At 32.5% G+C, this 27,652-nt stretch overlaps 6 protein-coding genes across 17 annotated transcripts in view; 4 read left to right on the top strand and 2 right to left on the bottom strand.

Annotated features, from left to right (window-relative positions):
* Positions 1-15,031, top strand: part of LOC105229179 (guanine nucleotide exchange factor DBS) — a 166,443-nt gene extending 151,412 nt beyond the window's left edge. For 9 of the 12 annotated variants that reach the window (XM_049453840.1, XM_049453841.1, XM_049453846.1 and 6 more), the window contains 6 exons: positions 1,707-1,892; positions 3,476-3,793; positions 3,873-4,070; positions 4,203-4,712; positions 11,973-12,099; positions 14,866-15,031. In XM_049453840.1, the coding sequence (XP_049309797.1) occupies positions 1,707-1,892; positions 3,476-3,793; positions 3,873-4,070; positions 4,203-4,712; positions 11,973-12,099; positions 14,866-14,981 (1,455 nt within the window). In that variant the 3' untranslated portion in view covers positions 14,982-15,031. Of the gene's footprint in view, positions 1-1,706; positions 1,893-3,475; positions 3,794-3,872; positions 4,071-4,202; positions 4,713-6,943; positions 7,168-11,972; positions 12,100-14,865 lie in introns of all 12 variants that reach the window. The other 3 variants (XR_007422424.1, XR_007422425.1, XM_049453839.1) reach the window with 3 other exon arrangements.
* Positions 15,032-19,119: 4,088 nt separating this feature from the next.
* On the bottom strand, positions 19,120-20,299 carry LOC105229180 (ribonuclease kappa-B). The gene is made up of 3 exons (XM_011209295.4): positions 20,036-20,299; positions 19,723-19,842; positions 19,120-19,545 (listed from the first exon to the last, which is right to left on the bottom strand). Exons 1-3 carry the CDS (start codon positions 20,102-20,104, stop codon positions 19,447-19,449), a joined length of 288 nt encoding a protein of 95 aa, XP_011207597.1. The 5' UTR covers positions 20,105-20,299; the 3' UTR covers positions 19,120-19,446.
* A 290-nt stretch (positions 20,300-20,589) lies between these two features.
* Positions 20,590-21,920, top strand: LOC105229177 (josephin-like protein). The gene is made up of 3 exons (XM_011209292.4): positions 20,590-20,869; positions 20,922-21,093; positions 21,166-21,920. The coding sequence occupies exons 1-3, from the start codon at positions 20,794-20,796 to the stop codon at positions 21,518-21,520; spliced, it is 603 nt and encodes a 200-aa protein (XP_011207594.1). The 5' UTR covers positions 20,590-20,793; the 3' UTR covers positions 21,521-21,920.
* LOC105229178 (uncharacterized) lies at positions 21,821-23,219 on the bottom strand. Its single transcript, XM_011209293.4, has 2 exons — positions 23,096-23,219; positions 21,821-23,030 (listed from the first exon to the last, which is right to left on the bottom strand). The coding sequence occupies exon 2, from the start codon at positions 23,009-23,011 to the stop codon at positions 22,217-22,219; it is 795 nt and encodes a 264-aa protein (XP_011207595.2). The 5' UTR covers positions 23,012-23,030; positions 23,096-23,219; the 3' UTR covers positions 21,821-22,216.
* A 176-nt stretch (positions 23,220-23,395) lies between these two features.
* LOC105229176 (zinc finger protein ubi-d4 B) lies at positions 23,396-26,470 on the top strand. Its single transcript, XM_019991378.3, has 4 exons — positions 23,396-23,465; positions 23,542-24,123; positions 24,330-24,602; positions 24,666-26,470. Exons 2-4 carry the CDS (start codon positions 23,733-23,735, stop codon positions 25,511-25,513), a joined length of 1,512 nt encoding a protein of 503 aa, XP_019846937.2. The 5' UTR covers positions 23,396-23,465; positions 23,542-23,732; the 3' UTR covers positions 25,514-26,470.
* A 249-nt stretch (positions 26,471-26,719) lies between these two features.
* Positions 26,720-27,644, top strand: LOC105229175 (uncharacterized). The gene has a single exon (XM_011209289.4). The coding sequence runs from the start codon at positions 26,884-26,886 to the stop codon at positions 27,322-27,324; it is 441 nt and encodes a 146-aa protein (XP_011207591.2). The 5' UTR covers positions 26,720-26,883; the 3' UTR covers positions 27,325-27,644.
* The last annotated feature ends 8 nt before the right edge of the window (positions 27,645-27,652 follow it).

Below are 27,652 nucleotides of genomic sequence, written 5' to 3'. Positions count from 1 at the left end.
ATTCGTTTACGGCAAAAATTGCTAAGCGCACAATATTATTGAGATCTAAAGCAATTTTGATGAGCATAAGTATTTTATTTCGCATTTAAGCATCGCGCCGAACAGTCGTACCGAGTCGGAAGTTTTTAGATTCTAAATATTTATAGAGTTCTTGCTTAGTACTTTGGCAAACAAGTCGTAGAAATCATTCGATAAATACAGCGGCGCCTTGCAAAAATATGCGTTACGGCGGTTACGATCTACGTAAGGCATCAAAATCGAAATCGCCCTCATCGCACGGCTCCTTGCGGCTGAAGAAAGTACAGAACACCGCCTGCAACATAGTCGGGCGCTTCAATTTGAAAATCAGCGATTCACTGAAGGCTTTACAACGCCAGCGCACGCATTCGAATTTCTGCGAGTCGCCCGTGTCCTTTCGCGGTTCACTCTTCGAACAACACGGCAGTGCGGGCAGTTATCGTGCCACGCCCACAATCAGCACCTACAGCATCAGTTACAAGCCCACTGAGCCGCGTACGAATCGTTATCGTTACGCACGTTCTTCAGCTACAGACGACAGCCACTCGGCAGACAATAAGTCGCCGCAAAATTATATTTTCGGCACGAATTTATGTAACTTCTCAACGCACAATCTGCTTAACGGTAAATCTACAATCAAAATCATAAACACCTTTAAAGAGCTCGAAGCACAACAGAGCTTAAGCGATAGCGCGATCGTGTCGAATAGTTTGCAGCGTTTGAAGAACGATCGTAAGACGATATTTAAAGAGCTCATCGAACTCTCGAGTTGCGACGAATCACTCGAATATCGCCTGGTCAAAGACTACTTGGAGTACAACACGTACTCGGAGATTGAAAACGACGCGGAGTTCAAGGAGTATTTACAGCGTAAAAACTACAACGACATACTGGATTACCTAGATGAGGCGCAGTCGCGAAGTCTCACGTCGATCTCGTCGTCGGTAGCACGCGCTCAATCGGCGTTGAGCAAGCACACATTGAGTCGCACCAAATTGTTAGCCACACCGAAGTCATTGCATTTCACCGACAGCGATACCTGGCAATTCAAGGGAAAACTTTGTCAGTCCTGTCGCACAAGTGTGGACTGCAATGAGGCGCTTAAATGGTCAACGTCGCGTGCTGCAACCACCAGCAACACAACATCGCATAATGCGACAAATGAAGGCGTTGAAAAGCAGAAAACTCCAAAGGGTGCTAAGGCGCAATTTGGCGAGCCAAACTTTTTCGCCAATTCCTACAAAGAGACTTTGAAATTTTGTCAAGAATTCTTCGCGGAGAGTTTGCAAGGAAAGTCGGGCTTCAAATTACCAAAATACAAGAACACGAAGTTCGATCAAACCAATTACGAGCGTGTCTTGCGGGAATTCGTCGGTGCACAGGGATTTACGAATGTTGACGAATATGTTGAGGCGAAATTCGGACAATTCTTTAGCGCCGAATTCGATCGAATAGTTGAGGATAAAAATTGCAACGCGGAAGAGAATAGAAATATGGTATACAAAATTAAAAAAATTAATTAACGAATTTAGAATTTTCTTAAATTAAAGACTCGAATATAAATATTTCAATATATTTTTGTTTTAGCATACTTTTTAAATTTTAAAAACTCATAGTTTCCAAAAAAAACTAGATACTCGTATAGTCAAGCCTTCCTTAATTTATATATTTCTCTTCTTCTCTTTTAGGGCTATCGTGATCAAATGCTATCTGAAGAAATGATGCATCTTGTACCCGCCAGCCTGCAAGGCAAAGAGGATATACTGTTCGGCAATTTAAACGAATTATATACGTTTCATAATGAGATCTTCCTTAAGGATCTGGAAAATTGTATATCAACAACAGAGTTGGTGGCGCTATGTTTTGTTCAGAGGGTAAGTAGAAAGGAGTTTGAAATATTATTGAAAACTGAAACGCTTTCGAACTTTTTTTCGAAATTGGTGTTGTTAACCATTAACAATTGAAACTGTTATATCTCTTAGAGGTACATATATACTTAAGATCACGTGTTTTTATGGTCTGTTCTTTATTGAAGGGGTGTTCTTTACCAAGCTTTCTGTTCCATAAGTTGAGGAAATTTGCTTTACTGAGAAAGCAATTTTTGTATTTATGAATTGAAATCTGAAAATTAATATTTCCAGAACTTTCCGGGAGACAATCTTTCGAAATTAGGTTCGATTGCTTAAGCATGGATATAAACAATATCTATTTAGAACTCCCAACTACAGAAACTAAAATCGATCAGTGTATCCTAAGTTTATAGCAGATTTTTTCATTACATGACTTTACTCATCTGTATCTCGCGTTGTATAAGTTACTAATGATCCTGGTACTGTAACAGCCAATCCTAAGTAGTTTTGGTGCAATCGCTTTCGTTCGGGTAATTTTGAAGTCAAAGAGGCGCCACTATCTGGAGATAAATTATTGAAAATATGAATTAATTATGGAAACCGTAGAGTTTGACTATTTCGGACACGAGCTAAACATAGCACAAAATACCATTTGGATCCATTTCAAGAAGACAGGCTATAAAAACTAACTCGACTTTGAGTACCACAGAAGTTAACGCAAACAAATCTCATCACCGCATTTTCAAATCTGTATCGCTGCAAAATCGATCGATTTCTGAAGCCTATGGTTTTTCTTCATCACTGTCATAGGATGGAGTCCTATGTAGAAGTTCACGCAAGTGAGGATAGTTCTCTGATTGTCATTCACTTGGAAGTGACCATAATCGATTCTATTACATATGGCTCAATGAGTTCACGACTTCCGGTCTTAGACCAAGTATCCTCTGGGTATCCAAAGAACATCCGTTTGAAGGCGAGCTAAAGAGAGAAGGCGAACCATCCCCCCCAGGGTTGTGAGCTGGGGTTTTGACCCGCCACGTTAAAAATGGCTCCAATGATAATGAAACCACAGTCTCGGAAGGGAAACGTAGGCTTACTGTTGATGAATGGTCATGACCGGATCGCGGTGAGGGGTGTAAACGGTGGCCAAGCCAGGATTGACGGTCAGAAAGGTTTTGTTATATGTTTGGTAGGATTCGTAGGGATCATCTACTATGAACTGCTCTCCTACGATCAAATTCTTGATGCGGACCTACATATACTGACAACATTGAACCGTCTGAAAGAAGATATCTCCCAGAAGCGGGCAGGTTTGGCCAATTCCAGCGGAAGTGTGTTCCATTAGGACAAAGCCAGGCGACACACATCATTAGCAACTCGCCAGAAACTCTGGAGGTTTGGTTGGGAGGTTCTTATGCGTACACCTTATAGTCCCGAACTGACCCCAAGTGGTTACTACTTCTTCCTGTTCATAACAAATGATTCTGTGGAAAATCTCGGGAAAAGAGAAGCTTGAGTGAATTTTAGATTTTTGGGACATTATCCTCTGCTTTTTTATAGTTTCATTGTTACTTCCAAGTCTCATTTATCCTCATCTCTATTTACAGCGCGACACCTTCTATCGTTTGTACTCTTTCTACTGCCAAAATATACCGCGCTCCGATCGATTGCGCGAGACGCTCGTCGATACACATCTCTTCCTGCAAGAATGTCAAAAGCGTTTGGGACACAAACTGCCATTGGGCGCTTATCTGCTGAAGCCCGTGCAGCGCATTACCAAGTACAAATTACTGCTCGAGAATTTGCTCAGCTCCAGCGACAGCGGCAGCTGTACCAAAGAATTGCAAAAAGCCTTAGATTGCATGTTGATTGTGTTGCGTTGTGTGAACGACTCGATGCATCAAGTGGCTATAACGGGATTCCCGGTAAGTAAATGCGCACAGCTGCTGGCTTGAGAGTGGAGTAACAATTTCTTACCACCATTATTTATTCCGTACCTTACAGAGCAATCTTTCGCAACAAGGCGAACTGCTGCTGCAGGATCCCTTTCAAGTGTGGACCGAGTCGAAAAAGGATTTGCGACTGCGCAAGAAACCGCAACAGCGACACATATTTCTCTATCAAAAGTCGATGATTTTCTGCAAGAAAACCTCAAAGCCCGGTCACAACAAGAGCACTTATCAGTTCAAGCATCAATTGAAGGTACGCAAAGGGATCTAATGATTATTTGAGTGTTGTATTTTGATTGAGTATTTTTATTACTCTCACTCTCTTTCTCTCACTCACACTCTTTCTCTCACTTTTAAATTTTCTTTCTCTCTCTACCACTCACAGATGTCACAAATCGGGCTCACCGAATCGGTACGCGGCGATTCCACACGCTTCGAAGTCTGGCTGCAAGGACGCCAAGAAGTCCACACGATACAAGCGCCCGGCGAAGAGGTTAAAAACAAGTGGGTCACCGAAATCAAACGTCTGCTACTGAACCAGCTGGAAGAGCTGAAGGGTGAGAAAATCAAACAGTACAGCATGAATCATCATGGCCTCAGACAGACCACCTCATGGGACACGCCCAACATACTGCTGGGCATGCCACAGCGCGCCGTCAGCTGCGATGCATCTTCGGAGTCGTCGAATCGCAATTCCAACTGCAGCAGTAGCGGTGATGATGCTTACCCGCACGGCATACCGCAACTGAGCACGACGACGGGCAATGGCCACGCGCATGCGCATGCCAACGGCGGTAGCGGCGTGGATAAGGAACAGCAAGAAGCATGCGGCTGGAGCTCGGACTACTCGAACAGTGAGGACGAAATGTCGATCATTGAGGATAACAGCGCGCCGGTAAGTTAGTCATGTTCCGTTATACGCTTAAGGGGGGCGACATACATAGGTGCGCAACTTATGTTTGTAAATTCTGCTATTTCTATACATACTACAGCAGATAATTTAAAAACTTGCAAATACATTTTTGGAAGGAGCGAAGTTACTTTTCCGTTATTTTTTATTTATTTGTTCGAATTTTATAAAAAAATACAAAGTTTTTCTTATTATCTTAGATATTGGTATATTTTTGGTTTCGGTTTCAATGTAAATTTTGTTATTTAATTTAAAAGTTATTATTTTAGTTTTGGTTTTGTATTATTTAACTGCTTTATTTATGTAATTTTTGTAATTTATTTCTGTTTTTTTTTTTTAATTTTTCTTCTCGCTTTCTGTTTGTTTTATTGTTATTTTTCGCATATTCATCCATCATGTTGCATAGTTTCTTCTACTATATGTTTTATATTATTTGTCTTATTTAATTTTTTTGGGTTCTCTTTTTTACTTTCATGCACAAAACACTTTGTCTTAAAATATTCCAATAATAATATCCACAACTGCAATTGCAAAATGCAACCCTGTACAAATGAACATAAAAATGGTGTCGTGCAACTTGTAAAAAATGTCTATACAAATGTTTGTATATAAAAACTGAATTAAAAAAAAAAACATTATTTAAATTTTTAATGCACTCGGTTGAAAAACAATATTAAAAAAATAATAACAAACTATAAAAAAAAAAATAATAATAAATATGTATAAAATTATAACAAATTAAAAATGCATAAAAAATAATTTAAAATATTTAAATTTTTTAAATAATTTTTTTGAAATTTTTTTTTAAATTCAACTTTTTTTCTGATTTTTTAATTAATTTTTTTTTAATAAAAATTTTAATTGACTTTTTTTATATTTTAATTATTTTTTTTTAATTTTTTAATTATATTTTTTTAATTTTTTTTTATTTTTTAATTTTAATGCGAAAAATATTTTAAAAAATATAACAAAAAATATTAATACTTATTTAACGATTTTTTTTTTCATTTATGCAAACTATGATATTTCGAAATATGCTAATACTATCTGAAACTATAAAATATATGTATATATTTTTATTTACTAAATTAATTAAATAAATGTTATTTACTGAAAACAAAAATATTAATAAAAAAATAAAAAAAATAATAATAATAAAAATAAAAAAATAATGATTTGAACATTTTTATATATTTCATAAATATTTCTAATATAAAATAAAATATTCTGCTTATATAAATAATAATAATAAAAAATTATAACAATAAATAAATTTATAATAAATAAATAATTTTTTTTTACTATATGCTAATATTTTTTAATGTATAAAAATAAAAAAAATTAATTATAAATAATTTTATAATAAATAAATAAATTTCAAAAAAAAATAAAAATACAACAACAATTTCAAAATATTAAAAAAAAATATTTTTAAATGGATATTTTTAAATGTATGAAAAAAATCATAATAAATATGTTTGGGAAAAAATTAAAAATACATCGTAACAAATTCAAAATATTAAAAAAAAAATGTTTTTCAATGGATATTTTTAATGTATAAAAATAAAAAAAATATATAACAATAAATAAATTAATAAAATATTAATAAATTTGGAAACAAATTTAAAATAAAACATAAAAAATTCAAAATAATAAAAAAAAAATATTTTTAAACTGATACTTTTTAATGAACGAAAATAAAAAAAAATGTATAATAATAAAAAATTATATAAAAAATAAATAAATTTGGAAAAAATAATAAAATACGATATAACAAATTCAAAATAATAAAAATATCTGTTTTTAAATTGATATAATTTAATAAATTTATAAAAAATAATTACATGCCATTAATTGAATAAAAATATGCTGAAAACGTAAATTGAATTAATTAACTATAACAAAAAAATAAAATTAATCTCGTTTGTTCATAATTAACTTTTTTTAATAATTTCTTTATACAAATAAATATCATATTAAATGAAAAAAATTCTATAAATAAATAATGCTAATAATTAATATTAAAAATAACAATATTTTTATTAAAAAAAAATAATAATATTTAAAAAAAAAAATAAAATAAAACTAAATTATATACTATTTTCATAAATTAAAAATCAAAATAATTTATAAAACAAAATAAATTTGAAAAATAAAATAAAAATAAAAAATCATACCCGTGCTTTAATGAAACCTGCGAATTGCAAACCCCACAGCGTTTTATGAATTTTCTGTCTCAGTGGACCTACAATGCCGATAGTAATGGTGGTGGCTCTTATCCGCGTAGCAGTAAGTCAAATTCCAAATTCTATGTCTCCGTCGAGCACTGAGCAGCTGAGTAAGCCAGGTTCAAGAGCAGAGAATTCCGAAAAATACAAAATAGCATACAACAACAAAATGGATGGCGCACCAACAAATTACCAAAACCAAAACGAAAAAAGTACGAAATACCAAAAATAAAAAAAACTATAAAGTAAATAAATATTTACTAAACTAACTAATTTAAAGTAACGCAGCAAATTAATAGCAAAAATTGTAAATTAAAATCGCTTAATTTATAGTACAAAGTAATAGTTAGTTCTATGAGTAAATGCCATAAAAACGCTAAAAATAGTGTAGCAGCGAAGAAAATCAAAATAATTTAGTGCCTCCGACAAACTGCTTATGAAAAAAGTACTTCCAAAAATCATAGTGTTGTTGCATAGTGTGTTTATATGTACCACAAGTAAGAAAGTAAGGTGTAAAGAAAGTAAAAATAGAAATGCATTAAATAAAAGTGAGCTCATTATATAAAACATCGCCTACAAACTATATAAAAGTGCACGCATTAAAAATAGAAAATCGCAAAACCGTTAGAATCTACAAAAATTGTTCAAAACTTAAATTCCGCTCATTTCCGAAAGCTCAACTTACACACCGTTTCACTGCTTACTAGAAAAAATTCAATACAGTAACATCTCTCTCTCTCACTCACACACATATGCCATTTCTCTACAAGTATTTACGCTCTTCAACACTCTCTCACTCATACTCACTGCTTGTACGAATCCCGTAACTCATGCGTGTCTACATAATTTGCTCTCTTTCACGCACGTGTGTGTATGTATTACAAAAATCGCCCGCTCGCTTCATATTATATGTACATGTGTATGTATGTATGTGTGTTCGCATATAGAACTGTTCGTTGTACAAGCGTCTTCAATGAATGCCTGCCCGTCTTCTGTCTCACTCTCAATATCGCTATCGCTCTCTTTCTATTGCTACCTCGTCAACCCAACGATCGTGTTCGTAAACGTATTCGTATTCGCAATCGTTCATCATGTTTGCGTGTCGCCATCAACCGTTATTTCATTATATGCATTATAAATCATCAAATATATTCTAATCTCCGTTTACAAAAACAAAATGTAAAACTAAAATGGAAGCAGTCTGTCAGTTAATTTCTGCGTAAGTTTTTTTGGTTTTTAAATCAAATGATTAAATAACTGTATGTTTAAGTTAAATACTAGCTATATTGTTGTTTGAAAACAAACGGTTGTTGTTTTTTAAATACACAAATATTTGTTGTTGCAGAAAAATATGAAAATTTATAAAGACATAAAGAATTAAATTATAATTACACAAACTAAATAAAATATTTAAAGGAATGCCACTAACAAATGTTGCCATATCAGGGCATTTTTGTCAACTCACAACATAAAAATTCGCTCGCAACAACTTACGCACTCTCACACTGCTCAAATACTCAAAGAAAATCAGAAAACCTCTCACAAGCGAAATATTTTTAGAGCGAATGCCGACAGCTTTCCACATTCGAAATTCTTTTAATTTTACGATCGGCTGCAGCTGCGTATTTTTAGGTGTTTTAGTAGAGTTTTTGAAGTTCAGCGGTTAAGTTCAAACAGAAAAATATAAAATGCACGAATTTTAGCAAGATTTAAAAATATATGTACATATATACAAGATAAAGAGAAAAGTCGAGGAGTTATAATGTATTACACATCCATACATACATAGAATATAAATTGTCATATAGCATACTCTAGAAAATTTTAATTACATGCAAGTATATTCTGCAAGACACTAAACAAACAAAGAAAGCTTCAAAGACCCTTTATATTGTATAACGAGTTTTTCAATGAGAACGCTACAAAAGTGCATGGGCACCTCGGGCATGCTTGCAGAAGTCCAGACCCTGAAACCAATTTTCGACGGTTTTCAAGCATAAATCGGCCGATACTGCTGCAATTTCTCTTTCAATATTCGTACGAAGTTCATCAATCGTCGCTGGCTTGTTGGCATAGACCATAGACTTGACAGAGTCTCACAGAAAATAGTCTAACGGCGTCAAATCGCACGTCCCAGGCAGCCATTTGACTGGGCCATAACGCGTTCACCAAACTTGGTTTTCAATAAATCGATTGTGACATTCACTGTGTGGCTTGTGGCGCCGTTCTGTTGGAACCACATATTGTCCAAGTCCATATCAACCAATTCGGGCCAAAAATATTCGGTTATCATTAAGGCGTAGCGATTCCCATTCACAGTAACGTGCCGGCCTTGATCGTGGTTTTTTCGGGGCGCAATGGGGACCCATGGAGTGTACGTGGATTGCTGCTTGACCAATAACGCATAGTGTGCTTATTGACGGAGCCATTCAGCCAGAAATAAGCCTCATCGCTGAAGATGGTTTTTTGATGAAAATCCGGATCATTTTCAAGTTGTTGCGGCTTCAGTTCATGCGTCAATTTGATGTTGTAAAGACGTAAGTCAAGATCTTTTCCCAAAATTCGCCACAACGACGTCACAGAAATGCTCAACGCTTGAAAACGACGTGTGAGAGGCTGATTTGAGTCTTCCTCAATTGACACTATTCTCGACACTACGGGCACTTCTTTGTCTTACTGAATTCAAATTTTTCCACTAGCCGATCAATTATTGATCTGCCAGGACGATTATAACGACCATAAATTAGACGTAGCTTTCTTAAAGTTGAGGCCACTGACTCCGATTTTAATAATTTCTATTCGTTGATGGATCGTATATCTTTCCATGAAGAAATGGCAAACCTTACTGAAGAGAAATGTCAAAAGAAGGGGAAAAATGTGGCGTCCTATTGAAAAACCCCGTTAGTATTTAAAATATAATATTGAGTTAAGTCAGAGATAAGATGGATATTGTGTACTCATACAGAATGTCAAAAGATTACAGTTATTAAAAGCTCCCCGGTTTAATAAAATATTTTCTATAATAACATTTATTCTTAACGTATGGACGAGGTCTTGCTGATATGAAGCTTTTTCGTTTTTTATTGCAAGAAAACATATTAGTATAATTTACCGACTTTACTTCAATTGTTCAAATAATATATTAAGAGATCATTCAAACCCACAGCATACTGAACAAAGGCATCAAAACGACAGAAAGTCTTATGCCTTTGTTCATACGTATACTCCATGCAGGGTAGCCCATGCGTATGAGTAGCATTTATCAACTTTGTGTGAAAAGATATACCAATAATTGCTTGCAAGCAAAAAATCTCCAAAGATATTTCAATTATTAAAAAAATAATAATTATTTACATATTTATTATTATACAAAAAAAAATCGGTTTACATAATTTTTTGTTAAACATTTTACCTTAATTTTTGCGGTTAAATTATTTTTATTTTAACGTAATATTAAATTTTTGATAAAGAACATATTCTGTTTAACACTCATATTTTTACAAAAAAAAAATTATAAAATGTGTACTTTAATTATTTTTTTACTTTTTAAATGACGTTTCAGAGAAAATGTTCAGAAAATAATATTTATTGAAGGCAATTAGGGTTTTCACAACGGTGTTAATGGCAAAAGTATATCGCAAAAATTTCGAAAAATAATTTTTAATACAAAAATTTTGTTTATATCGTTATTGTTGACAGCTGCTTGCGATGACTTTTTGAAGAACATTTTTTTAATATTTTTTTTCGATTCCGGTTTGATTTCTAGATTTTTTTTATTTTTTGAAATTTTAAAGTATTTTTTTAAGTGTATTTTTTTATTCCGGTTTGATTTCTAAAATTTTTCAAATTTAATCAGCCTAGAAAATAAAGAAATAGCAATCATTTGGGAATGTTTTTTAAATACATGAAAAATTTAAAGCCTTAAAAAATCATATTCGACATTTTTAAATATATTTTAAGCAATATGACAATCTATATTCTATGTATGTATGTGTGTATATATTACTAGAAAATCCACAATATAAAATAGTGTTTGAGCGAGAAAAGCACTGCTCCAAATGCACAAACAATAAAACCAAATATAATACCGTTATAAATCAATCACCAATCACCAACCCAAATAATTATGCAGTATATACACATTTTATACATACATACATACGCACCCATCCACAAAATCACACACATAGCAGCACAAACCCTCACAGCCACGCACAGAAGTCAAGCGTTCACGCACCCCACACACATATACATACATAAACCAGCATATCCTCAAGTGCATACATTTTTGCTTATAGATTTTGTTTCATTTCAATTGAATTTCGTTGATTTTCGTTTACGTTGATATGTAAAAAAAATATAAAAATTATTGCAAATTATAAAATATTAATTAAAAAAGTAAATAAAAATGCTCAAATAATTAATAAGTTGTGTTGACATATACGTTTTGCGCTTATAAATAATGCTTATTTAAACAATAAACAATAATTAATTATATATTACATATATATGTATGTATAAAATCGTATTTGCCTCGGCGGCATTCGTTGCTCATTTCTACTAGTTCTCCATAGTTGTTGCATTTCGCGTTTGCCTTGCGAACACCACGCAATCTTAATTTAGTGCAAAGCATTGCCAACGCCATTTTTCATTTTGATTTACATAGCGTTTCACATAAGTATATACATATATATAAATAAATAGTAAATGCTGTCTTGTTGCAGTGACGCTTCTTGTTAACGACACAAACGCATTTCTCACAATCCTTTCGCTACAAAATTTAAAATTATTTCATTGGTGGAAAATTATTCGCAAAAAAGCGCGTAGCTAAAGGGTTAAGAGAATTTATCAGCAATTTTATGCTAAATTTTACCAAAAACACAAGAAATTCGACATTTGAGAAATTTGAAAAATGCAACGTTGCTTAGTTTAAGTAGCGTTTAAGTACAGTTATTGATAAAATATCGCTTAAATTGTGGCGTGCATTTTTGTAAAATAGTTCATCATATAATTTTAGGGCAGTAAATTTGTTGCCCTTGCCGATTATGCGGCTATGGGACACTCGGAGGTCTCAATGCGCGAAGGTGATGCGATTGAATTGTTGAAGGTGGGCTGTGCTGGCTGGTGGTTTGTGCGTGTTTTAGGTAATTCAATTGTATTTTAGTGCCATATGTACAGTATATACATAAAATAAGTATATAATGCAATATATAAATTATGTAAATTTGTAAATGCTTAGTATACATATATGTAAATATGTTGTAACAAAGCACCTGTTTTATGGAAAGTATGAATAGTTAATATTATAGATATATCAGTATATATATGTATATTTGTTGTGGTGTTGGTGCTTCTACGCTTTTTTAATAGTATTATATGTATATATTGATATTTTATATTTAAATATATACTAAGAAAATATGTTCATATATACGTAGCATCTGATCAAATTTGAACCGGATTGACGAAAATTTTCAAAATAGCCTTCAAAACATGTTTCTAAACTCTTCTGGAACATTTTCATTTCTGATCAAATTTGAACCGGATTGACGAAAAGATTTTCAAAATAGTCTTCAAAACATGCTCCTGAAACTGCCGTTAATTCTTCTGCATTTTCACATACCACCTGATCAAATTTGAACCGGATTGTCAAAAAAAGTTCAAAATAACTTCCAAAATACGCTCCTGAAATTCCCATGAGTTCTTCTCTAACATTTTCAACGATTCCGTAGCCCTAAGCACAAAATTCCAAGCGAACTGTAGTAAAAATCGCCCAACAAAGTTTTCGCTTCGTAAAGAAACAGCTGGCCAAGCCAACACTTATTGACAAAAGGAGAGCAAACCAAAGCACCAAAGAAAGTCTTTTATGTTTTCCGAGCAAACTTCGAACGAACATAAAAACGTTGTACCAACTTAAAAAACGGTTTTTCTTTGTCCATTCAGTTTTTGGACGCAGTTTAAAAGCACAGTTCGGGTCAATTTTGATCATGTGTATGCAAATATTCCGAGGACCTCTAATTCCAGCAACAGGTTTTGAGTTGTAATTTTGTATAAAAACCTAGAATTTTTTATTCTGTTCAATCGAATGATCCCTTAAAAACGTCCTATGCGGAAGTAGTTGTGATATATTTGTAATAATAGTTGTGCATTTGCCCCACAGTAATGTTGTTAAATCAATTTTGAGTCGTAACTGTTACTTGTAAGCTTAACTAAAGATAGGTTCTTCTATTTCATATTATATATTTGTTTTCATGCCCAAATGTTGCAAAAGTAGCTTTGGAAATATGTATATTAAAAACATTTCGAGCAACAATATTGGTACAAAAATGTTGCCAGATACAAATTACTCTCATAAATGTTGCGCAACATCTTTAGGTTAGGTTAGTTAATAGGCTAATTTCTCGTGAAGCCACAAATCCACTTGGACTGCATGAGACACTTGTCCGTTGTGATGCCCAGAACTCCTAGGTATGGATCAAAAAGACCGTAGCATATCGACAAAACGCATAGAGCCTGTCAAAAATGTATTGAAGCGGTTAACTGCTTGAAAGGCTAAACAGCGGTCTGGCAGTCTGAAACATGAGTTGATTGAATGCTAAAGACAGAAGATTACCCTTCCAACCTGTTCCTTAAGCTTCAATCTAATCGTAAAAAAAACTCACTGCACCTCTTTTCCAGTGGCTCCGCAATAGCCACATATCTCTCAGCAATCCCACCGCTTCCCAATAGCTCCTTTATAACAATAATAAGGTAACCAATTCTTTCGTCAACATTGGGCTTTCATGTTGGTTATCTATATTTCTATCATGGTAGAGTCAGCTTTTCAAAATTATAAGTCGAGAGCCTCCTAATGGAGGAAGAGGTACATCTGTGGCTTTATACACCTTGGTAAATAAAACCAGTTCAGGTTTATTTGGATTGGCAGCCAGGCTGCTTTCTTCCGCACAGCTAAGTACCACATTGAGGTACTCTTGTGTTAACTCGTAAACGGTATCCAGAAATGTTACTTTAACCATACAGAGCAACATCATCTGCATATGGCATCGAATTCTTGAAGCATTTCTGTCACAACTTTACTCCATATTTCCCAACCGTGACTAGCAACATGTGTGTGATTCAAGTAATGTCTAAAATTGGCGCTATTTGTAAATCTCAACGTGAAATGTTGCTAAGCAATGTTGCCGAAGAATTTTTTAACATAATTAATTATTTGTTGCCAAAACGATTTAATTTAGATAGGTGCATTTTTATGTAAATGTTGCGCAACAATGTTGCTAGCAACAAATATATGTTTAGCAACATTTTGACAACAATTCTTGTTTTCTAGTAAATTGTTTGCTGCAATTTCAATAATATATATTAAAAGCTTGTTTAAGAAAATATCGGTCTTCTCTTGCCTAACTTTTAATTGCACCCTAATAAACATTAATGTGTGGTTAATAATTAGGAAAAACCTGATATGATAGAATGATGATGTGTTTATAGCACATGTGGCGTATTTATTGCTTGATAATGCTGCTAAAGATTATGATTTTTAGTGATAGTTAGCCACTTGCTTTAACAGGGGTGATGCCAGATATTAGTAAAAATTTAAAAAGAAATTTTAATACAAATATATTTTTTTTATAAAATGTGAGATATTTAATAAATATATTACAATATTTTATTAAAAACTGCATTTAGCTTGTTAATTCGTACTTGCTCGATATATGATGCCAGTGAAATATTAATAATATTTGTGTAATAAACATAATTACTTTTTAATTTTAAATTGTGAGATATTTAAGCAATATATTAAACTATTTTATTACAAACTAAATTTAGCATGCATTTACTATAAATATTAAACAATTTTTATAAAATCTAATTTTTCACTATTTTTTTCTTCAACGCCTTTCTCATTCCCACAGAAGCCAATGCAGAGGGTTGGACTCCAGCGGCATATTTGGAACCGCTCAATCGAAAATCTTCTCGAAGCTCGAGCCGCAATCAGGAGCGAATAAACTTAACCAAATGTGCTGAGTAAATTAACAAACAACAAAAACAAAACATAAATTTATTAAGCGGTACGAAGTACGAGGATAAAAGCGGAGAAAACGGGCCTTTGGAAATTTTTGCAGATTCTTAGAATTGAAGTCGCATACAGATTTATACATATACATACATACATAAGTATTTAACATTTAACAAACAACAAAGCAAACCTAAACAGGAATCCAATTGATATTAATGAAATTAACGGAACAATTCAAAACAATTTACATACAAATTTCACTTTTGAAGAAATCTTTTTGATTTTTGGATGCGAGGTACATAAATAGCTTGCTAGAGCGGACAATTGTATTGAAGTCAAAAATATATACTATATACAATATTAAAGCTTTACATTTATATATAGTACATGAGCAGAAAAAATAACGCCATAACCTACAAAAATTTAAATTCAACAATATTTAGCTTCAACATTGCAGGGGTGAAATCAAAAAAGTAGATAAACTGTGCATACGAGAATATTGAAAAAAAAACTAATTTGTTCAAATTAATTTTATTTATTTTCTATATAAATTTTTTTAATTTTAATTACTTTTTTTCATTTTCTTAAATTATTTATTAATTAATTTTTTTATTATTTATTGAATTATTTTTTATATTTGTTTAAATGATTTAATTTATTGAAATAAATAAATAATTAAATTAAACAAATTAATTAAATTAATTGTCTTAAATTATTTATGAATTAATGTTTTTTTAATTATTTATTTAATTAATTTTTTTTGTAATTTTTTTTAATTTAATTTTAATAAAAAAAAATTAAATAAAAATTGTTAAAAAAAATAAATAAATAAATAATAGTATAAATAAATAAATTTAATAATTAAAAAATAAAAGAAAATAAATTCATTATTTTTAATTAAATAAATTAAAAAAATAACAATTAAATAATTAATTAAAAAAAAAATAATTTTTAATTTAAAATTTTAAAACTATTTTTTTTGTATTTAATTTATAATGTATTTATTTTTATTTAAATAAATTAAAAAATAATAATTAATAAATAATTTAAGAAAATTAAAATTGATTTAATTAATATTCTTTTATTTTTTAATTATCAAATTTATTTATTTATTTTAATTTTTTTTTTTTTTTTTTTAGTTTTAAAGAAATTTTTATTTAATTTGTTTTTTTTCCAAAAATGCTAAATGAAATTATTTTTTTTATGCAGAGTTTCTTAGCATATTTTTATGTAAATTAGATTTTTCCAAAGTGAATGTCTATGTATTTAAATTTTAATTGTTTTTTCAATTTTTATTTTAACTCTGATTGCATTTTTTTTTCTTTTTATAAATTTTAAACACCAATGAGCTTAATTATTGTAAAAAAGTTATAGTCCCTGTTAATCCTTATTTATTTTATATAACTTTTCGCCTTAATTTCCTATTAACATATCATTGGAAATAATTTACTAGGAAAATATGAAAAATGTACACCAGCTGGTAAAAAAAAAAGAATTTTTTAATAAATATGTAAGCAAAAGTGAAGTATCTAAACAAAAATAAAACTTTATGCATAAAAAATAACTAAAATAAGCACAGTTGTATATACAATTTGCTTGAATTTCTTTGGAGGCCCAACAAACTTCTAATCAAAATATTTATATAAGCAACCAATTGCTAAATTCTAAGCATATTTATTCGCAAAACTAAAGTTATATAATACATAGACAACTAGTTACATACAAAAAAACTGATAACACCAAGAAAATAGTAAAAAAAATTATGAAAAAAAGTTAAAATTAAATTATAAAAAATTAAATTATAAAAGTTTAAATTAAAAAAATGTAAGTGAAATTTAAAAAATATTCTAAAATATTAAATTAAAATAAAAAAATTTGGATAAAACAAAAAATACAAAATTAAAAATAAAAAAAACTTAAAATAAAATGAAAAATTAAATATTATATAAATAAAATATTTATACATACATATATACATATTTATGCAGATTAGTTGAAATTGCTAAGTATTTTTGTACAATTATTGAAAAGCAAAAAATATTGCATATGAAAGTGCGTTTCTTTTGAATTTTTAGTTGTATAAACATATGTATATTTATAATTTTCATTAACGTACTTATTGTAATTAGCGCACGAAAAGCATTAGTTTCATTTATTTATGTATATAAGCATACAAACATGCACTTACGTACGTTTATGTATATGAGCGTTTACTACATGCATACATAACCTTAAAAACAGTTTGCAAGGGTTAAAGTGTAAGTTTTTTTATTTGTAAGTAGTAAATAATTGTAAAGAAGTGTTGGTATAACATTACACAAACAAACATTTATGGAAAAAAATATTAAAAAATATAAATTATTAATTATAGTCAATAAATATGTATAAAAGCGCTAGTAAACGTCTCGACAGGCATACATATGTATGTATATTATATAGCTACAATGCATATATAAAATATACTATTAACTTATTGTAAAAACTGCGAAAAATTTATCGAATTAAGTATGCAAAAATACCTGCTTAAATATAAATATTTCTAAAGTTAATAACATCTATTATAATATATATAAAATATCATAAACGAAAAGCGTCTAAAATAAAATATGTTCAAAATCCAATTGCGCTGTTGTTTTATTAAATATGGAACTAAGAACTCGTAAATTTAAAACTTAACGATTTTTTTATTTATTTTTTAATTTATTATTTAACTCGTAAATTATTATATCTGTCAGTCTTTATATCTGACTGCATATAAGCGTAATAGTTCCTCAGTTTTGTCATAAGATTATCCACATATGTATGTACATACGCATACGCCTCCGGCCACCTGTGCGCTGCGAACCCTCAGCCTTTGAAATTTAGAGCTGGAAGGCTTCTGTGGTATTATTTGGGTGTGGATAGTCGAAGACGCTCCTTTTCGCTACCTCGCCTGACGATCCAGATACCACTTTAGGCTAGCAGCGCTCATCCCCTTGCTGCGAACATCATCAGGCCCGCCGGGGTTACTGGCTGGCGGTAGATGGAGCAATTGGCCCACCTTTCCTTTTTATGCTCTTTCTGCGAGCACCATTTAGGCAACTACACTGCTTTGTTGTTGTGGTAGTTGCATAAAATAATTCTCATTTTTAATAGAATGCTGCCGAATTGACAGTTGTTATGAAACCCGATGCTCACCCCGGTTTTATTTTAGATTTGAAAAAACCACAACTTTTAAAAATGAAAAAAAAAACACGCCCACCAGTAACAACACACATTAGAAACTTTTTTTGTTTTTTTCTAAGTTTTATTTATTATGTAAATAATATTTATTCAATATACACTTTGTTTATAGAAGTTTAACTTTTCAAGATATACAACACTTTCACCAGCTTTTGCGGTGTGCTCCTTATACGGATTATATATGTATGTAAGTATGTATCAATCTTTTTCAAGTATTTACTATATAGTTCTATATTTTTTACTTAATTTACAAGTTACTATTTAAATTTACAAGAAAACAAATATGTGAAAAATACAGAAAAATGCACAAATTTTTACGCAGAAATTGCAATACTTAACGTCACGTTACTGTACAGTGTACACGCAAACACACACACATCGAGGAGACTATAAACAGTTACGGAAAGTAGCTTGTAGATGAATTTTGCAAGATATTGCAGACAAGTAGAACTATAAACGCTTTCTTCCAAGTAAAAAGATGTGCATTTATCCAAATAGCAGTCAAAAGAAATTTGCAAATTGTAGCATATTTATATTTAGTTATTATACAAGTGGCGCAAGCTTGTGCAAAGTGTTGAAGTAAAGTGAAATTGTGACGTCCAGCGAAATACACTCAACGCAGAATACAAGTAAATAAAAAGAATACTTTTGCGCACATTGCTAAAGCAAAGTGGAAGCAATACCAGACAGTGAATTATAGCAGACATCAATTTGAAAGAAATAATAATAATAATTTCGTAAAGGATTTGGACGATTATGGAATGTGTTTAGTTTAAGATGAAAATTGTCTATTAATGCTTGTCGAAAAACTTAGCATGCTGAAGGTTCGAATTCAAAGAACATTTTGTTTGCTGGAATTTCCACAAAACAAAATTATGTTCCGTTATTTACATCAAATGTAAGTACACAAATAATGTTAAAGAATTACTCAATGGTTTTGTAAAACTATATTCTTGCAATGATAACTGCAGACACCGCTTAGTAAAATTAAAAAAAAAATCAACAATAACGACGACGCTGATGAACTTGAGGTGACACACTGTGTTGCAGTACTCCATATTTGCTCCCACTTAATGTCTACGCAATGCTTGACACAACCTGAGCTGCGTTTTTTTATTTAGAGATGGCTGCTAGCTACAACTTCAACAATATAAGATGACGGTGGCGAAATTTAGAACATAATACGTCAACGAACTAAATAAGTGGTTGTAGATTTTTTGGGTTTGTTAGGTTTTATGTTACTCGGTCTCTTAAATTAATTGGCAGTTGCTCTGCTGTTGACATAGAATTGTTGGGCGGACAACAATAGAGTCAGCACATAGATGCAGGCAGCAATCCAGCAATTGTAGGCATTCTAAAAAACAAAATTAAAATTTAGTGGAAGGTAAACGAAATTTAAAAATGTAAGTAAAAATTAGGCTAAATAAAGATTCTAAAATGTTTTGACTGTGATGGTAGCGTGATCAAGGTCATGAACACATATCACGAGTAATGAAAGTACGTGTATGTCCAATTAATTATTTCACTATACCTGGTTATACGCAGCATTGGCTGCAGTATAGAATTCTTCTACAGATGTGTATTCTTCACTGATAGGCAAATCTTCAATTAGCGCAACACTGTGTATAAAGAAGAAAACACCCATCAACACCTGAAACAAAGAAAACAAAATTTTGCAAATTATTTGGAGTTCAAGAAAATAATGCAAACTGCACATGCAAATTTGCTAAACTATTACGTAGTCACATATTTTACATTAATTTTCACATTTTTATCTTGTATGGCTTATCTATTGTAGAGGAAATCGCCAATAACTAATATTACACAAAGTGCTGGTTACTCACCAATTGTATGATTCCCCAAACGGAGATGATCAAACCGCAGAGCGACAATTTTGGACCACAAATTTTCATTTTTGCTGATTTATTTGTTTATGTTACACTGAAGGGTATACGGTGACTTTTCTTCTTGAACCTCGTACAATTTTCCACAAGGAAAACTTACAAATTTTCAGCCGTCGTCGAATTGAAGTTGAAGAAATTCGCGAAGAAAAATGTCAGTCAGGTGAAAAATATAATCACATGACAGCTTCGACCAGTGCGACGAGTGCTGTCAGACTTTAACGATTGACATAAAATATTTTTAATGGATTTCTGCAATGAACTGAGGGATTTTTGTGCAAACAGCCAAATAAGATGTAAGATTAATATTTCATAAGCTTAAGAAAAATGTAGTGAATGTGAGTATGAAGAGTAGGTAAAACAGTTATGAAAAAATAATTTATACACAATAAAATAAATATTTTTCAAAACAGCTTTAATTAATAATTGTTCCGCGCGACGCGTTTTCCATCACTGTTGTAATTTTCGTTTCACAATAACGCATGCTTCCTCTTTTTAATAGTATGTAAGTCACAATTAGTTATACAAAAATCATGAATGACTTTTTAAGTGCAATACAATTAAGAAAATAAATAAAAATATAAATAAAGGCGACGGGAACAACAAAGTTCACAAAAAACTTACGCACTGTAAATAAATGCAAACTAATCAATGAGATATTGACAGCTAAGTATCATAAAGTAGCCAGTGAGTGCCCGATAATGCCAACAAATATTTACCACGAAAGACAGACGCGTCAGCTATGCGCGCTTCATACGCTCAATAATCTTTTTCAAGGTAATATATTCTCTGTTATTCCAACATTTTATATTAGAAACATCTAATATAGGTGAACAGTCCTACACTAAAGAACAATTGGATCAAATATGCAACGACCTAAGTCCAAATGTTTGGATCAATCCACATCGTTCGCCGTTGGGTTTAGGCAATTATGACATTAATGTTATTATGACGGCACTACAATTACGGAACTGCGAAGCAGTTTGGTTTGACAAACGCAAGTAAATGAAAAATAGTAATTAACCATAATTATTTGCTTACGACATTATTTCATTATATTTACACATGTGTAGAGACCCGTCCTGCATTGATTTGAATGCAATTGTCGGTTTCATTCTTAACGTGCCTTCGGACTACAAATTCGCATTCGTCACATTGCCATTGCAAAAACGTCACTGGATAGCTGTACGTCGTATCGATGGCAAGTACTACAATTTAGACTCTAAATTGCGGGAGCCCGAATGCATTGGGGGCGAGACTGACTTACTAGCCTATCTGAGAGCACAACTAGAAACAAACAAGCGGGAATTGTTCGTTATAGTTGAGAAGACGTCAACGTCTAGCGAACAACAAAATGCGAATTGGTTGAAATCTGAGACAATAGCGAAACCGCCAAGCGACAGAAATGGCTCCGGCCATATAGCCTAAAGGAAGATTGAGACAATTTTGTGTGTTCTCTAGTCGTTTACATCTTATAAAAGTATTAAGTAAAATGCGATAGCTTAAAATGTCAACGGCTTTCGTGCAATTCAAATGTTTTCTCTCAATGCTTGATACTATTTTCTACATGTAATTCTTAAGGATTAAGGATAATATAATAAGTCTCGAACAAACTTTTGCGAAACCCCAGAAACCAATAATGTACAAGTGTGGAACAAAAGCGCAATGTCAACTATACAAATATTTCGTATTATTCAATTAATTGAATTAAAACTATAACTGTATATATAAATTTGTATGTAAAAATCTTTATTAAAGTTCTGTAAAAATTATATATGTATGTATAAAAGACATAATTTACGAATATAACAATGTATAAAAGACAAAAGTTTATCGTGTAATCAATATATGTATATATTTTCTTAGATTTTTAAATTAAAAGATATGTATATTCATGTACATATTTATTCGAAACGGACGTATGATGTTTAAAAAACATTTTTTAGACATTACATAAACTTTGTAGATACTTGTACTGGAGTAGAAATACTAATTGACTAAAAACTAAACGTAACATGGAATGATTATTGGCCATTTTGCTGAACTCACTAAAAAATGGACGGATTTTCGAGATTCATGTTCGTAATTTAAATTTTCTGTTTTTATAGTTTACTGAAATATTTTTCAGATGTCGGTTTGTATTCCGCCTGCTTTGGGTAGTGCAGCAGCTGCTGCAGCAGCAGCGGCAGATGTACTCTGACCGGGTGGTGGACGCCTTGGTCTAGTTGGTTCCGGTGCAAAATATTGTTGCGCCTGTTGTTGGTAAAACTCATCTGTGGGACCGCCATATTCACTTATATCACGATTACTAATTTCATTTAAATGACGATAACGTTCACGACGTGCTTCCACTATATATAATACACCGGCTGGTAATAACATGACGCCACCAACCACAGCTAAAGCAAATGACCAACCCATATCATTGTTTTGCCATCCTGGCATCCAATCACGGGAATCTCCTTTCGCACCGAATATTACAACTGCGATAAAGCCGAATATCGAAGCTAGTACTTGGAAGGATCCAATAGTTAACAATAAGAACACATAACGGTCGTCATCACGAGAGGTACGCAAAAATGATAATGTCAACGGCAAAGCGATGAGACACAACACAAAGCAGAGTGTTGCAAAAACTTGCACAGCAACATAGAAACTTGGTAGAAGAAAATCGTGTATAATGTAATATTCTTCCTCGAATACCCACATGCATCCAGTAAAGACGGTATCGTAGAATCGGTGTATATCCTGGAAATTTCGGAAACACACTTCCCATAGTCCAAGATTTGTAAAGCGAGGATTGTCAATACGACCATCTGTAATAAGCCAGTAGGGTGTGACGAATGCAATTAGAAACAATATAAATGATATAGCCGAAATTCCAACTGCTATGCGTGTTGTGCGATTACTGGCGCCCATGATGGTTATATATCACAAACTTAAAAATAAAGAATCCAATTAAATATGCTACAATAAAGTTATTAACGAAAATATAAATCTCACTAGAAAACAAAATTGTTTTTGTTCCTTTTCCACGCCCAAATCAAAAATTGAATGACACACTGGCTTCAAGAGTTGCCACATTAGCTGTTTTATGTTTGAAAATGTAACCTTTCTCCTGTATTTGTTTTTATTTGTGCAATATTTTTACTAAACAGACCACAAAGTTTTTTAGATTTATTTTATATTTATTGTATGGATATTTTGTGTGCATATACTTTTGGGCGCTCACTCACCAAAAATCAAATGAAGAAACTCAAAAATCACGCAAAATATTTTATATTTCTGTCAAACATATGGCATCTTGTTTTTGTGTTTTCTTTGTGTACTCGCTTTGTTAGAGACGCACCTGAAGTTTTTGCTTTTATTTAAGGTATACATTTGTGAAAAGTGAAAAATGTATTTTTAATAAAAAAAACATTGTTCTTTTTGTATATTGTAACTAAAAGAGTTAAAAAAACGAAACCAAATTACTGGTATCGTTTCGAAATATTACACACTTCGAAGGTGGTATAAAACAACCTTCGATATCTGCCAGACTGTTTTGTGCAAACACACAGATTCACACGCATACAAATATACGTAAAAGTAGTCCATTCAACTTTGTCGAGAATTAATTCAAAAGCAGAGTAAAGGGATAATGGCTTCCGAAATTGAAGTTGTAAATCTCAACAACTTTGAGAAAATACAGAATTTTCTAAATGACTCAGCGTACAAGGAAATATTGGAAAATAGTGAAAATTTCAATACACGATTGTGTATCGAACGTCGTCTACGTATGCCATTTTTGGATCCGCAAACTGGTGTTGCGCAGACACATTGTGCTTTATTCATGAAACAACGTCAACGTATGCCTGGTTTTCGGGACGGCCAAATATACACCTATCCATCAGCACGTTGGCGCAAACCGAAACGTCAGTATTTGCTTAATCATCACCATAGTTACCGGGCCTACCAGTATCGTGAACCACACTACCATCAATCCACTGGCAATGCCTCTGGGCGCGATCATTATCAAACAGAAAGTGCAGGTAGGCATATTTATGGTATATTTATAACTTTTGAAATGCGTTGTTATATTGAGCCCATTGCAATGGCAAAAAGCTGAATCAATGAAACTTGCCAATAAAAGTGCTTGCTGTATTTGTTTTGTAAATAATCGCTTTAATTTCTACTTATCTAAGTAATATTATATTTATTGTTTTTGTATTTATGTTATCACTTGTATACTTGTTAGCAATCGTCGCAGCAGATGGTAATTCTATGAGTGCTTCAGGTGATAATGACAGCAAAGATTCGCATGCCAATCCAGAAAAGGATTGGTTCCATGAGGACATTGATATGTCGCACTATCACCATGTCGATGATTTCGAGGAAGATTTTGAATCAGACAATGACTACGATGATATAGCGTATAGCAGCCGTGGTAAACGTAAGCGCGGCTCACGATCTGCTCGCAAAAGCACAGCAACTGCTGATGGCACGCCAAAACGTGGCCGTAAAGGTGGCGGTATGTTAAATTAATTTAAGATGAACAAACTTCAAATGCTTATATTTACATTTCCTTATATAGGCAGTCGTCGGCGCAATAACGCAGATGGTGAAGGTGGTGGTCGTCGACGTGGTGGCGCCAATAATGCCAACAACAACAATGCAAATAGCGCAGCGGCAGCAGCTGCCGCGGCTGCTGCTGTGGCGGCAGCAGCTAGTGCTGTAGCTTCTAGCATGGAGATTAGCAACTCGAACTCAGCTTCGCCGATCGGTACCAATGATGAAACTTCGCAATCGGCAATTGTAATGCTAACTACTGCTGCACCGAGTGCGGGAACAACTTTCGATAAAACCATAAGCGAACCGAATGTAGTGGCTACTACCGCTGCTGTCACTACTGATGTTGTTGCGCCTGTGCTACCCAGTACAAGTGCTGTTAGTGTTACAAGCGTCGCTGCCACACCAACTGTTACACCACCTGTGACAGCGGCTGCAAGTGTTGCTGCGCCAGTTATTGCAACTGGTGGTGCCGTAAAGAAAGATCTTAAAAATAAATTGCGCACTGATCGCGAGGTAGCCACACCATCAACTTATTGCGATTTCTGTTTGGGTGATCAGCGTGAGAACAAAAAGACAAATTTACCCGAAGAATTAGTGTCATGTTCGGATTGCGGACGTTCCGGTCATCCCTCTTGTCTACAGTTTACGCCAAATATGATTATCTCGGTGAAACGTTATCGCTGGCAATGTATCGAATGCAAATATTGTTCCATATGTGGCACTTCGGACAATGATGATCAATTGTTATTCTGTGACGATTGTGATCGCGGCTATCATATGTATTGTTTGTCACCACCATTAATAACCCCGCCCGAGGGTTCGTGGAGTTGCAAACTTTGTATGGATGAGTTTCATAAGGATGAAAAATAATAAAGCTTAAACGCAATGGAAAACGAAATATAAACAAACATAATGAATACCACTTCCAGTAAATAGCAACAATGGAAATAGACTGAGTTGAATTAAGAGCACGAAATTGTTTAAAACGCAGCACTGCGACTTGGTCTTATACAAATATATAAAGTTTTCTCATTTATATATATTTTCGATTTAAGTTAAAAGTGCAGTATTGTCGCATATTAATACTTGAAGTAACGTCATATTGCATTGTTTACATTTTTTTATTACATTTTTCTTTCAATTTAATTTTCAAATGTCAACTGACAGCGTCACAACATCTTTAAGAGCTTTCATGTAATTTTTTCTTATTTTTACTTAGTTTAAGTTCAAAAGATTCATACAATGGCAACTTTTTGTGTTTTAGATTATTAATTAGTCATATAATGCCCATTATGCCGCCGCTAATCTAAGCAATTTAATCAACTATTAACCGTGAAGTATATAATAGTATTGTATCTGGAAAGCCCAATTAATGGCACGATACAAGTATTTTGCTTTTATATGTTTCTATGTGCATATAAATTAAAATCATATTGAATTTGGCTGATAAATCTATATGTGAACAGTAAAAGTAATGACGAAAATGGTATTGCAATTAATCTCAACTTGTATTTAGTTCAGTAAACTTGTAAGTGTAATGTGTGAACTATGCGCAATTATAAATAAATATACATTTTATAAGTTTATAACTGTAATTTGCTACAATTCAAAATATCTTCCGATTTTTGGGCAAAAATTGCAAATTTAATTATTGAAATTAGTTTAATTATAATATGATAAATATTCAGCTGTACAACCATTTACCAATACATATGTATAAATATTTGAAAGTACGCATAAATGGGTATATAGTGCAACTCATTAATATTTATTGCAATATGCGCTCACAATTATCGTCATGATGAGCTTAATAAAAATAAATCCTTACTTTCAACACAATAAGCTTGGTTGTTGATCAATTATTACAACTTGAGTGGCAAACTTTGTTAAGGGTATAGTAATACAATACTCAATATTACTTCAATTGGAAACAATTACAATAGCAAATCATTACCTGAAGCAAGTTTCTAATGAAAAATTTGAATCGAAAAATTTTAATTTCAAAACTCAGAATTTGATTGAACGCAATTTTCCATTGGGAATACACACAAACAAGCACGTAATCTTTTTGTTGTATTATTTATACTTTTCACCGTTGAACTCGAACAATTTTTTTTTATATTTGAAAAAATTGCTTTTCATGAACTCAATTATTATTTGTGTTGTTTAAACCTACACTTTTTTTTTAAATAAAATCAACAAAAAATTCGGAAATACAAATATTAAGCAGCTTAGTTATTATGGAAGACGAAACGCAAACACAACAACAATTGCAACGGCATGAAGAACAGATATTGCAACAAGCACAAGATGATGACCAACAAGACGACGGACAAACAGAGGCTATGAAAACTGTAACAGCAGAGACTTTAAGCGACGAAGACCGTGTAACGGAAGCCGACTCTGCCACCTATATGTGTGTACAAGAAGAAGAGTATGAGCAAGAGAGCCTTGTTAGTGAAGCGGATGCCTTGCAACAACAGCATGAGCAAGCATATGCACAACAGCGCAGTCACAACCAAGCACATCATCGTCAATATAACCCGAAGAAGAGCGTGTCCTTCAAGACGCTGGTCGACATCTTTCAATTGAGCGACGCCTGGCAATTGCATGTGAAAAAGAGCAGTTTGAAAACAGAGGAGGATCAGGCCAAACGGCGCATCTTGCAGCGCAACTATTAAATTGTAGTTAATTACACACACACACAGATGTAAAGGTTTGCAACTGCTAGTGCAACAACGTTTATGTGTAATCGGTCAATGTTTTTTTCCTTTCGAGCGTGAACAAATCTTAAGTGTACTATATTTTTTAATGATTAATAGATAACGCATGTTTTCCTCACTATGTCTAGAATGTCTGCAATGTAAGTGTGCAGTTGCGCATGCGCTCAAAAACTCACCGGCTGTTTAGCTAGCTTTTTTTCTGTTTTCATCTCGTCAGGGCATACTGTATGTGAAAATCTAGTAGTTTGAATGCTCGCGAAAATAAATGGTGGCATGAATGTAACAA

The sequence above is a fragment of the Bactrocera dorsalis genome, chromosome 3, assembly GCF_023373825.1.
Source record: "Bactrocera dorsalis isolate Fly_Bdor chromosome 3, ASM2337382v1, whole genome shotgun sequence".
NCBI lineage: Eukaryota > Metazoa > Arthropoda > Insecta > Diptera > Tephritidae > Bactrocera > Bactrocera dorsalis.
The sequence above is the reverse complement of the archived record's forward strand: the minus strand, read 5'-3'. Positions and strand labels throughout refer to the sequence as shown.

What these genes read in the sequence shown, in the direction of transcription:
- LOC105229178 (XM_011209293.4), bottom strand. Translation starts at nt 23,011, where the DNA reads ATGGGCGCCAGTAATCGCACAACACGCATAGCAGTTGGAATTTCGGCT.
- LOC105229180 (XM_011209295.4), bottom strand. Translation starts at nt 20,104, where the DNA reads ATGAAAATTTGTGGTCCAAAATTGTCGCTCTGCGGTTTGATCATCTCC. An exon ending in TTTGGGGAATCATACAATTG is followed by an intron (nt 19,843 to 20,035) that starts GTGAGTAACCAG and finishes TCTTTGTTTCAG; the next exon opens with GTGTTGATGGGTGTTTTCTT. An exon ending in CCAATGCTGCGTATAACCAG is followed by an intron (nt 19,546 to 19,722) that starts GTATAGTGAAAT and finishes TTTGTTTTTTAG; the next exon opens with AATGCCTACAATTGCTGGAT.
- LOC105229175 (XM_011209289.4), top strand. Translation starts at nt 26,884, where the DNA reads ATGGAAGACGAAACGCAAACACAACAACAATTGCAACGGCATGAAGAA.
- LOC105229176 (XM_019991378.3), top strand. Translation starts at nt 23,733, where the DNA reads ATGGCTTCCGAAATTGAAGTTGTAAATCTCAACAACTTTGAGAAAATA. An exon ending in TTATCAAACAGAAAGTGCAG is followed by an intron (nt 24,124 to 24,329) that starts GTAGGCATATTT and finishes TATACTTGTTAG; the next exon opens with CAATCGTCGCAGCAGATGGT. An exon ending in ACGTGGCCGTAAAGGTGGCG is followed by an intron (nt 24,603 to 24,665) that starts GTATGTTAAATT and finishes TTCCTTATATAG; the next exon opens with GCAGTCGTCGGCGCAATAAC.
- LOC105229177 (XM_011209292.4), top strand. Translation starts at nt 20,794, where the DNA reads ATGCCAACAAATATTTACCACGAAAGACAGACGCGTCAGCTATGCGCG. An exon ending in GCTCAATAATCTTTTTCAAG is followed by an intron (nt 20,870 to 20,921) that starts GTAATATATTCT and finishes CATCTAATATAG; the next exon opens with GTGAACAGTCCTACACTAAA. An exon ending in GTTTGGTTTGACAAACGCAA is followed by an intron (nt 21,094 to 21,165) that starts GTAAATGAAAAA and finishes ACACATGTGTAG; the next exon opens with AGACCCGTCCTGCATTGATT.